We start from the raw sequence: 12,009 nt of genomic DNA on the forward strand, positions 1-12,009 counted from the left end.
AATTGACAACGGGGTGGGGGAGGGGTGTGAAATGACCAGCCGGGTCGGCCTAGAAACCATAATTTTGCTTTACGCAAGGCCCGAACTCATGTCTGACGCTGTGTATTTATTATTTTGCAAGAGAAGAGTAACGGGTAAATATCTGTTTCACCCTAAAAGCCCTAATAATGGTTGGTTTTCCACAGCTGCATGGATCAGTAGCACGACCCTAGGGAAGGAATAAATACCAGACCACAGCTGTCTGCCCTTTGGTGAAATAACAGGGTCCTCGGAGTAAATATAGCATTTAGCCGGGGGGAGGGGGATTGCATGGGCGTATCTCTGCTGCTGGAAATCCGTTGCCAGCTGTGAGGAGGAGGAAGATGCATTCTGACCTGGTGCGGCCTTGCTTTGGAGACGCGTGTCAAGGCTTGAAAGTTAATTTGGAGGAAGGGAGGGTGAGAATCGAAAGCGCTGTCGCTGTTCCTGACAGGGAGGTTTTGTGGAACAGCTATTCCGCTCAATTTCCCTATGTAAATAATCCTTAATAGATAACGTGTGACTCCATCCCTAAGAGGCTTTCCGGGTTGGCACTGGCTTCTCTGTGACTTACGCGGTACTTGAAGGAAATCGTTGGGCCGGGGTGAAATGCCAACAGCTGCTCTTCCTGCGGTGCAAATGCCGTTACGGAAAGAGAACGTTTCCCGGTTCTTTGCTCCTGACGTCAGTCGTTCTCAGCAGCGTCGACCGGGAACGCCAAAATTTGCAAGGAGCCCAGTAACTTAGTGCAGTTAGGACGACTCCGAGCCAATCTCATGCTTCAGTGCTCCGGCCAAGTTGCCTGCAGGGGTCAGGAAGGAATTGATGCGCAATTGGTATCGGGGAGTGGGAGCCACTTTCCCTTGGGGCATCAGAGATCGCCAGGGCTGGAGATGGGACATTGGGCACAGTGGGCCGGTGCTTTGATGTTGTGCGAATAATCCGCTTTCTAGCTGCCTGGCTGGTGCATCTGATTGGCCCTTTTGGCCTTAAACTCTAACTGGACAGGGTGCTGGACTGGCATTAGACCTGGCTCTGCTGCTGACCCGCTGTGTGTCGGTGGGCGAGTCATTCCCATGCCTGGTGCCTCAGTTTCCCCTTCTCTGCTGATTTCGATTGTAAGCTCTTTGGGACGGGGACTTGTCTCTGACGAGGTATTTGTGCAACTCCTGGCACAGTGGGGGCCGTGGTCTCAGCTGGGGCCTGCCGATGCTTCCGTATTATTGCAAAAAACAAACAAGAATAACACTCCCTCAAAACGCCAGTGGAGAGGATTTGGCGTGTTTGCATAATGAATGGCCACCCAATGGTTTGGAACCACGACTATCCAGCCAGGTTTGGCTCACTAGCCAGCGGAGCTGCGTCTACGTAAAGCTGGTGCAGGAAAGAAATGGAATTGAGCCCGTTGTTTTGTTGAAGGCCAGTTAGATCATGTAATCTGGCCTATCCAACGCGGGCCCATCAATTTCCCTTGCACTCAGAGAAGTGTCATTTTACCCTTTCACACCGTACAAAAACCAGTGCTCACCCGCTGAAACGCAGAGGCAGCTGGTTTAGTAGGAAGAAAAGGAAGTCCGGATAGCTCAGTCAGTAGAGCATCAGACTTTTAATTTGAGGGTCCAGGGTTCAAGTCCCTGTTCGGGTGAGTCTCGCTTTTGCCAAGAAGGCTAACGGCATTTTGGGCTGTATAAGTAGGGGCATTGCCAGCAGATCGAGGGACATGATCGTTCCCCTCTATTCGACATTGGTGAGGCCTCATCTGGAGTACTGTGTCCAGTTTTGGGCCCCACACTACAAGAAGGATGTGGAAAAATTGGGAAGAGTCCAGCAGAGGGCAACAAAAATGATTAGGGGGCCTTGGGCACATGACTTATGAGGAGAGGCTGAGGGAACTGGGATTATTTAGTCTGCAGAAGAGAAGAATGAGGGGGGATTTGATAGCTGCTTTCAACTACCTGAAAGGGGGTTCCAAAGAGGATGGATCTAGACTGTTCTCAGTGGTACCAGATGATAGAACAAGGAGTAATGGTCTCAAGTTGCAGTGAGGGAGGTCTCGGTTGGATATTAGGAAACACTATTTCACTAGGAAGGTGGTGAAGCACTAGAATGGGATCCCTAGAGAGGTGGTGGAATCTCCTTCCTTAGAGGTTTTTAAGGCCCGGCTTGACAAAGCCCTGGCTGGGATGATTTAGATGGGGATTGGTCCTGCTTTGAGCAGGGGGTTGGACTAGATACCTCCTGAGGTCCCTTCCAACCCTGATAGTCTATGATTCTAAGTCATTTTTTTTGCACGATTAATCTGTGGAACTCCTTTGCAGGGGATGTGGCGAAGACCAAAAATATACCTGGGTTCCCAAAAAGTTCACGGAGGGTAGGTTCATTGGTGGCTCCTAGCCAAGATGGTCCGGGACGCAACCCCATGCTCGTGGTGACCCTAAACCGCAGGCTACCAGAAGTGGTAGAGCACAGTGGGTCACAGCATAATTGTCCTGTATGCTCCCCCAGCGCGCTAGCTCAGGCCACTGTTGGAGTCAGGATACTAGGTTAGTTGTAGCGAGGCCTGACCCAGTCTGGCACCCTTATGACTTCAGGATTGTGCAGGAGAGAATGAATGGGGAGCTAAGGTTGACGCCGGCTGAGAGATTCAAACCGTTCCCCTGCGGCTCTTTGGCCTGCCGTTCACCTCGGAGGTCCCTGTGCGTCCTCAATGTGGTGGCTTTGAGTGGCTGCAAAATGCGATGAGCCGGGCTCTGAGCCCAGTTCCTTGGGGGCCTGTAATCCGTGCCCGGCAGGTGTGGAGAACAGATGGCAGCTCCGGGCCCGCGGGACGGTGCGGCTGTGTTCAGGGGCTCTCGGCTTATTAGTGCCTGGCCCCGGCTGCTCAGAGGCGAGGATTCTAGGCAGGGTGGATTGTAGGGGTGGGCGAAGAGGGAGCCGGCGGGGGGGAAGACAGCTTGCTTCAGCACGTCAGCAAGACGCACAGAATCCTGGTGCCGGCAGCCCGCTCCCCGGTGCTGACTTACTTATCTTTTCTTTCCCCCCGGCTCTGCAGACGAAGAAGATGGGGATCTCAGGAACCTGGAGAGCGCCCTGGGCGTCAAGAAGAAGAAAAGGGGTCCCCGCAAACAGAAGGAGAACAAGCCGGGGAAGCCCCGGAAGCGCAAAAAATTAGTAAGCAGTTTGCCGGGCGGCCGACTCGTCGGGGGCGGGGCAGCTGGAGGCGGGGTGTGTGTGTGATCTCAGACGGGGAGGGAGCAACGGGTGTGAGGGTGGGGCGGGTTGATCTTGGACAGGGAGGGGAATCTATGTGGGGACACCGTCCTTTTTGAGCTCGGTGGGCTGATCTTGCCGCCGAGCTGCGTTTATCGGCCCTGCCCGTCTCCTCAGCCCGAGAAGGCTCAAACCCAACGCCCAGAATCCGTTCGGCCTCTTTATTGGGGGCAGCATGTATTGGTGGTGCAGGATCCTATTCCCAGCTCTGACACTGGATAACCTAGAGCAAATCACTCCCTCCTCCTCCCCACCCCCACCGTGCCTCAGTTTCCCCATCTGCGAACTGATGCCGACCTCGTTTGTGAAACGCTTTGAGATCTATTGATGAAACGCATAACAGCCGGGGCACATGAGAGATTTCCCCCCTCGAATCCTTCCAGCCGGTTCGACCGAGATTGACATCCGCCCTGTCCCCGCTGGGAGCCGTTGTGTTCCTCGCCAATTAGCTCCCTCTTGACTTTGCCCCTCTCGCCCCTCAGGTGAGTGAGGATGAGTTTGAGTCGGACCGGGAGGAGTTCCGGGAGAAGTCGGAGAGCGGGAGCAGCGACTATGGAGGGGTAGCCAAGAAGAAGCGGCGGAAGCACCGGGAGAAGAAGGAGAAAAAGACCAAACGCCGGAAAAAGGTGGATGGTGATGCAGGCCAGAAAGTAAAGGTACAGAGCAGCGATCCACCCCCCGCTGCTGGCCGAGCTCTCTGGGGTGAAACCCCCTACCCCGGTGGCCCTCTGCACGTATAGGGGAAATCATCGCCTGGATCCGTTTCACGGGCTGGAGCCGATATTCCCATAGACTGTGAAGCCAGATGGGGCCGCCAGGTTTCATAGAATAGAATAGAATATCAGGGTTGGAAGGGACCTCAGGAGGTATTTAGTCCAACCCCCTGCTCAAAGTAGGACCAATCCTCAGACAGATTTTTGCCCTAGATCCCTAAATGGCCCCCTCAAGGATTGAACTCACAACCCTGGGTTTAGCAGGCCAATGCTCAAACCACTGAGAGAGCTATCCCTCCCCCAATTCAGTCCAACCTCCTGTCTAGCACAGGCCAGTCACTTCCACCCACTTACCCCTCAACTGAGCCCAAAGACCTAACCATCTCCAGAGACTAACCCAGCAGAGACCGAGATACCCCCACTGCCTGATTTCCCTGCCCTGGCAGGAGATTGATGAGGCAAGATGTGCCCGGAGGATCCCAACAGGCGGTCCACCCCCAAACCTGACGAGCCGTTGGACCCCGCGTGAACAGGGCGGCTGGAGAGAGGGATTCCCAGAGCCGTGGCGGGAGAGCTTAACTGGATTTTAGCGAGCGCCGTTTGGGAGCTTGCCTCAACTCCTTGCTATCCTGTGCATGCAATGAACCGAAGCAGCGGGCCACGGAACGCGCGCAAATGGACGGCGTGGTTAGATCGGCCTGGGCTGACAGCCGCTTCGCTCTGGACAGAGGCCTGTTTGCTAGCAAACTTCTGCCTCAAAATCTGCTTTTTGGCTGATATTTGGAAAGGGCACAAGGGACATCAGGAGTTAGGTGCATAAACTCTGGTAGGCCCTTCAGCCATTCCAAAGCACCTGCTCTTTCTCAAGATAACTCCCCTATTAGCGGAGTTTCCCTCCTCCCTGTTGTTTCGAAGCTGAGTTTGCCTTGGGACAGAAATCGCCCCTGTCCAAAGCGCTCTGGAATGCCGTTCTTTCGGACAAGGTGCGGGGCAAATGGATGGCGTTGGGGAAATCCCAAATCTGAAATTGTCCACCAGCAAAATGTTGTGGGTTTGGGGAGAATTTTCCTTTCGAAACCACATTTTTTCTTTTTAATTGAAAATAGTTTGTTCCGATGTTCAGCTTTGGGATTTGGGTTTTGTTCCCCTCTTTCACCCTTTGATTAACCTCCCTGAGAAAAAGTGGGAAGAACCCCCTCCCCAAAACGGGAAATCTGAAAATGGAAAACGGCAACGAAGCAACTGTTTTTTAGTTGAGACCTAGGACAGGCAGGGAACGCCTGAGTCACCAAGTTCGTGTCAGCTACGGCAGGCCCCCAATCAGACACTGGGCAAGGTCCGTCTTCAGACTCATTCGGCTGTCTCCCTCATGCCCCCCACTGGAAGGCTGTTCCTGACCCTCCCTTCCTCTGATGGGTATAATTCTGCTTCGGAGCTCCAGCCTCAGTTAATCCCCATCTGTTCCGCCAAAAATTGAAGTGACATTTCTCATTTTGATTTTCCCGCTTTGGGAGAAATGAAGCATTTAGTCAGTTTTGACAAAATCACATTTTCCAGTGGGAAGTTTTTCATGTGGAAAAAATCGGGAGTGTTTGAAAAGTATAGATTCAGTGGCACCAAAACATTTAACAAATTTGCATCCATTTTGCCAAATAGTTTTGGTCCCCAAGCAAAGTAACAAACAAAAAATTCCTAGGAACAAAAAAAAAGCTGAAAAATTCAAACTGTTTCTAAACGACTTTTCATCTAATACACCTCTACCCCGATATAATGCGACCCGATATAACACAAATCCGGATAGAACTCGGTAAAGCAGTGCTCGGGGGGGGGGGGGGGCTGCGCACTCAGGGGGATCAAAGCAAGTTCGATATAACGCAGTTTCACCTGTAACGCGGTAAGATGTTTTGGCTCCCGAGGACAGCTTTCTATCGAGGTAGAGGTGTAATTTCATTGAACAAAAATGGTAAATAGGGCTCAAAACTGAAATGAAACATTTTGATTTTTTTCAGTTGAAAGCGATTTTCTATTTCTTCATTTCCTGTTGTTTTACTCTGAAAAAATCCAAAATGTTTTGGAAAAAAAAAAGTTTGCAGACGAAACGTTTGATTTTTGTTTTCTTCGAAACAACTTTCAAAATTTCCCTTCGTTTTATTTTTTTTTTTTAAATGAAACCTGATGGAAATCAAAACCAATCATTTCATTTCCGGGCGAGCAAAAAGTTGCGTTCGACCCAAAACCGTTGGGTGTTTTTTTTTTTTTTTTGGGAGATGCCGAGAAGTTTGAAAAACTTTATTGCCCATGAACCGGAAAACCGAGACAGGTCCCCGCTCTTGTTGGGTTTAGTACGTGGCTGGCCATGCGCTAGACAGGAGGCCGTGCTGCATGATTTGGTAGAACCTTCTGGCCGTGAATGCTATGGCTCTATTTTGCCCTCTCCCTTTTGCTGCTAATTACTGGATCCTTGGCAATTCAGTATGGATGCTCCATTATGTCCTGTCTCTAGCAGGGACGTAGGAGAATGGTAGATCTCTCAGGACTGGAGTCTTTAGGATGCCTCTGTGGTGGTCCCTCACGCTTCCTCTCCACGCGCCAATCCTGGGAAACCTCCCACTGGGAGGGCAGGGGTGTATCCTCCTCTTTGGATAGGATCTGGCTAACGGGGAGCTTTTGGCTTGCTCAGCAGGTGGAGCAGAAGTCCTCGGCCCAGCTGCTCATGACCTGGGGGCTGGAAGACGTGGACCACGTATTCTCCGAGGAGGATTATCACACGCTCACCAACTACAAAGCCTTCAGCCAGTTCATGAGGTAAGATCCTGGAGTCTTCGGATTTCCCATTGAATCAGGCTGTAGGGTGGACAGTGGGTGGCAGCTAGGAGTCAGGACACCTGGGTTCTGTTCATGCCCCTGCCCTGTCATTTGACCTCGGGTGGGTCATCTCCCCTCCCACCCGTTGTCTGGGCAGAGAGGAAGGTTTCTGGGCAGGAACTGTACCTCATGCAGCGCCCGGCAGGCCTGCATTGGGATCTCTATGGGGTGGTGGGCCCCATATCTTGGTCAGGTGTGTCTGTCCGGTGCCTGGTGTGATGGGGTCCTGATCTTGGCCAGGGGGGGTCTGTGCAGCGCCCAGCACGATGGGGCCCCGATCTCGGTCGGGGCAGGGTGGGAGTTCTGTGCAGCACTGAGTCATGAGCTCGTTAGTAGTGCCTAATGAGGGTGCATGGAGCTGCTCTAGAGCATCTCTGTTCTGGCGGTGGGGTGCTGCCCCAGGTCTGCCTGCCCTATGGCTGGGGAGGAGAAGGATGAAAAGGCTCCCCCAATCCCTAAAATATGCCCCCGCTGCTGATCACGACCCTGGACCAAGCCGTCGCCGTCTCCCTCTGCCCCAGCCCCCTTGGCGGCAGCTGCCGCCAGCAGATCCTGAAGCGGGAGGAGGAAGTGGATCCAGTCTCAGCTCCCCCCACGCTCGGAAGCACCAGCTGTTCGGGCAGAAGGAACCCCAAGAAGACCGGTATCGTGTGTCAGTGGAGCCAGGGCTGATTGACACCAGCTGGGTTCTGGCCCCGTTGACTCCAACGGAGAGACGCCCATTGATACCAGCTGGGATCTGGCCCCGTTGACTCCAACGGAGAGACGCCCATTGACACCGGCTGGGATCTGGCCCCATTGACTCCAATGGAGAGACGCCCATTGACACCAGCTGGGATCTGGCCCCGTTGACTCCAACGGAGAGACGCCCATTGACACCAGCTGGGGTCTGGCCCCGTTGACTCCAATGGAGAGACGCCCATTGACACCGGCTGGGATCTGGCCCCGTTGACTCCAATGGAGAGACGCCCATTGACACCGGCTGGGATCTGGCCCCGTTGACTCCAATGGAGAGACGCCCATTGACACCAGCTGGGATCTGGCCCCGTTGACTCCAACGGAGAGACGCCCATTGACACCAGCTGGGATCTGGCCCCGTTGACTCCAATGGAGAGACGCCCATTGACACCAGCTGGGATCTGGCCCCGTTGACTCCAATGGAGAGACGCCCATTGACACCAGCTGGGGTCTGGCCCCATTGACTCCAATGGAGAGACGCCCATTGACACCAGCTGGGGATCTGGCCCCGTTGACTCCAACGGAGAGACGCCCATTGACACCAGCTGGGATCTGGCCCCATTGACTCCAATGGAGAGACGCCCATTGACACCAGCTGGGGTCTGGCCCCATTGACTCCAATGGAGAGACGCCCATTGACACCAGCTGGGGATCTGACCCCATTGACACCAGTTGGGGTCTTTCCTCTGCCGACCCCTGTCACTCTTCAGCCCGCTGTGCTAGGCCCGGAGGAGGGTCAGCCAGGAGACACGGGCTCTGCCATGCCGTCATTACCCCGATGACGCCCCAGCAGCCCGCCTCCATCATGCCTCACCCATCTGTAGGGACCTGGGCTGAGTGCCTGCTGGCAGAGCCCCAAGAAGCCCGGGAGAATGCCGTGGGGAGCTGGCAGGGTTCACGCTGGCGCCCTTGAGCGAGGGAGTTTGCGGCAGCCAGCTGAGGGGCTGGAGTCAGATCCTAGTCTTGCCAGGGGAGGATCTGCAGCCAAGAAGGCTTCCTTACTGGCTGGCGAGCGCAGCCGGCAGCCGTCCTGGCCGCGGAGAGCGAACACCTCCAGCCCTCCCAGAAAACCCAAGCCGGCGCCAAGTCTATTCAAGTGGAATTCCAGGCCCGGAGCGACGGGAGCCATGGCGCTGCCAGCTGGTTCCCGGGAGGAATTAAAGGCATCGGTAGTCGCCTAATTAGCCCTCAGAGCAGGTTCCCCGAATAGCAGAAGCACTCAGACTGGAGCTGACTTCTCGGTGTTTTCCATCGGGGGTCTCCTCTCCGGCTTGGCTTCCCGCAGGCCTTTGGAGCGAGCTGGGTGTCTATCGGCTCCTTTCAGCTGTGTCAGCTTTGGTCCTTCCCCGGGCCCAGAGATCAGGGGAGCAGCCCTGGATAGCACTGGCGGTCGCGTTTCACCAGGCCCGTTCTTTGCACGCAGCATCCTTTGCGCCGCTCAGGAAGGGACCTGGTCGGATCCACTTCAGAGGATTGGCTGAGGCGCCGACTACTGGGGACCACCCCACAGACCTCCCAGTTGGGAGGTAGGAGATGTGGGTTCTGCCCACCTCCCCCGTGTCTCAGTTTCCCTGTTTGTAAAACAGGGATAATATTCGTCCTGGTCCTTTGCAAAGGACCCCCACCACTCAGGATGGAACAATGCTGCTGGGACCGATTGCCTCTAGGGCCCGAACCAGAATATCCCCACAAGCGGTGGCCTTTTTCCCTACTCCCCGAGGCCGTAGCTGGGCTGGGAGCGCCACCTGGTGTCTGATTTGCCAAATCAGCTCTTTCCGTGAGTTGGATCTCGAGAGGTCTGGCCTCCACTAGGCCAGTCCACTGTGGGCGGACATGGAGAACAATTGGTCCCCGTCCTTTTTATAACAACCGTCTTACGGCTTTGAAGACTGCGACCGAGTCTTCTCTTCCCAAGACCTTTCCAGACTACGGTGTCCCTTGCAGGAGTCTGATTTGTCTTGTCTACCCCCAAGTTTCACTTCACTTAAAAACTACTTGCGTACAGAATCCCACATAAACATACCAAAGTGTCACAGTGCGCTACTACTGAACATGTTCTGATTTTCTCATTTTCACCCATATCATTATAAAATACATCGGTTGGAATCTAAATATTGTGCATATATTTGCATACAGTCTATAGAGCAGTATATAAAGACATCGCCGTATGACATTTTCGTTTGTACTCATGTCGCTCGTGCTTTTTATGTATGGGTGGCCACTTTATATCCGCAAACTGTGTTTGTGAATCATAGAATCATAGAAGATTAGGGTTGGAGGAGATCTCAGGAGGTATCTAGTCCAATCCCCTGCTCAAAGCAGGACCAATCCTAACTAAATCATTCCAGCCAGGGCTTTGTCAAGCCAGGCCTTAAAAACTTCTAAGGAAGGAGATTCCACCACCTCCCTAGGGAACCCATTCCAGTGCTTCACCACCCTCCTAGTGAAATAGTGTTTCCTAATATCCAACCTGGACCTCCCCCACTGCAACTTGAGACCATTGCTTCTTGTTCTGTCATCTGCCACCACTGAGAACAGTTTAGATCCATTCTCTTTGGAACCCCCCTTCAGCTAGTTGAAGGCTGCTATCAAATCCCCCCTCACTCTTCTCTTCTGCAGACTAAACAATCCCAGTTCCCTCAGCCTCTCCTTGTAAATCCTGTGCCCGAGCCCCCTGATCATTTTTGTTGCCCTCTGCTGGACTCTCTCCAATTTGTCCACATTGCTTGTGTAGTGGAGGGCCCAAAACTGGAAGCAATACTCCAGATGTGGCCTCACCGATGCTGAATAGAGGGGAATAATCACGTCCCTCGATCTGCTGGCAATGCTCCTATTAATACAGCCCAAAATGCCGTTGGCCTTCTTGGCAATGAGGGCACACTGCTGACTCATATCCAGCTTCTCGTCCACTGTAATCCCCAGGTCCTTTTCTGCAGAACTGCCGCTTAGCCAGTTGGTCCCCAGCCTGTAGCAGTGCCTGGGATTCCGCATAGGTCACGTTTTTTCTAAAGCCCTGAGCGTTTTGTTGTTGTTGCTCTTCTCTGGATTCTCTCCAGTTTGGCCACGTGGCTGTTAAAGCCCAAAATGGGACGCAGTCCTCCAGCTTGGCAGCGCGGAACAGTCGCCGTGTCACGATCCCTTGGCGTGCTCTGTAAAAACGCGGTGCGACTCCGAACTGATCCTTTATCAACAGGATCAGGCTGTCGTTCTAACCGGAATCATAGACGGGATCTCGAGAGGTCGCCTAGTCCAGTCCCCCGCACTCCTGGCGGAAGTAAGTATTATCTAGACCATCCCTGACGGGCGTTTGTCTAATGAAGAGGGGAATACAGATGATGTGTGTGCTACAGAGCAGAAATGCGTCACAAAGAGAGGGGGCGTTGCCCCTCTTAAAACCCAGATGGTTGTTTCCGTTCAGAGGAGAAATGGATGATAGAAGTCAGATATCCTCTTAGGTGCCGGGTGAGTAAAAGCGTGGGTGGTGCCTTTTTTTTTTTATTGCTCTCCCTGTTCCCTCCACCTGGCTACGCCACTGCTAGCCAGCCCTGTGGCCCAAGGAGCTCTGTCCATTGGCCTCCTCCTAGGACACGACTGCCTTTCTCTCGCTTTCCACTGGCTTGCTGTCACTCTCTCTCTCCCACGCACACTGCAACCAAATCAATCCCATGGAAACACCCTTAGCTTTTGCTCTGCATTGCTTTGGGCATTGGCTTCCTGTTCTTTCAACTTTCACTCCATAGAGGGATATTTAATTGCTCCTTTGGTTTAGCCCTATGAGCCTTGGCATTGGCCAGTGTTGCATGTTTCAGATGCAATAAAACCGCTATTAGAAAATACCTGCCCAGAAGGGAAATTTCATCCTCTCTATTTGTGTTTATGCCCTTTCTCCTGTCTAATGAGATCATATAAATGTCTGAGTGTGCGCAACAGGGTAGCAACTCCTCAGCCTCTCTGTGTATCCCACTACAGCGGGACAGAGCACCACCCTGACCGGGTGTGGGCCGTCCATCTAAATGAAACGTTTGGGCTCATTTGGAATGTCAGGTCATTTCTTTTCCCTTGATGCGAACAATTCGGTGAAACCGACACCAATTCACCAATTGTTCATCGGCGACGCCAAATCCGTTGGGGGGGGGGGGGGGGGCTTTTTGGCTGAAAATTTTTGCCCAGCATTCTTCTAAGGGCCTCTCCTATTCCAAGTAGGTTTTGAGAGATGTCAGTGTTTTATCTACTAGCTGACCTATCTCTCGAGTGGGGCTTCACATGTGACTAAGGCTCCATTATCTCTGCCTAATGTGCTTCTCGCCACTTAGCTAGTGCATTAGGCGGCAGGGTGGTAAATTATTCAGACTGAAGGACAGGTGTCAACATAAAAGAACAAAGAACATCCTTCTTCCCTGTTTTG

The 12,009-nt window shown here is 53.1% G+C and overlaps 1 protein-coding gene and 1 non-coding gene across 2 annotated transcripts in view; both read left to right on the top strand.

Annotated features, from left to right (window-relative positions):
- The window catches only part of CHD3 (chromodomain helicase DNA binding protein 3), a 57,185-nt gene that overhangs the window by 12,918 nt on the left and 32,258 nt on the right, over nucleotides 1–12,009 (top strand). Inside the window, exons 2-4 of the mRNA XM_065570208.1 lie at nucleotides 3,071–3,189; nucleotides 3,771–3,944; nucleotides 6,682–6,806. Of these exons, the coding sequence (XP_065426280.1) occupies nucleotides 3,071–3,189; nucleotides 3,771–3,944; nucleotides 6,682–6,806 (418 nt within the window). The remainder of the gene's footprint in view (nucleotides 1–3,070; nucleotides 3,190–3,770; nucleotides 3,945–6,681; nucleotides 6,807–12,009) is intronic.
- Nucleotides 1,591–1,663, top strand: TRNAK-UUU (transfer RNA lysine (anticodon UUU)). Its single transcript has one exon. It is a non-coding gene; the product is annotated as a tRNA-Lys (tRNA).

Source organism: Chrysemys picta, chromosome 16, assembly GCF_011386835.1.
Source record: "Chrysemys picta bellii isolate R12L10 chromosome 16, ASM1138683v2, whole genome shotgun sequence".
In the NCBI taxonomy this organism is placed as follows: Eukaryota; Metazoa; Chordata; order Testudines; family Emydidae; genus Chrysemys; species Chrysemys picta.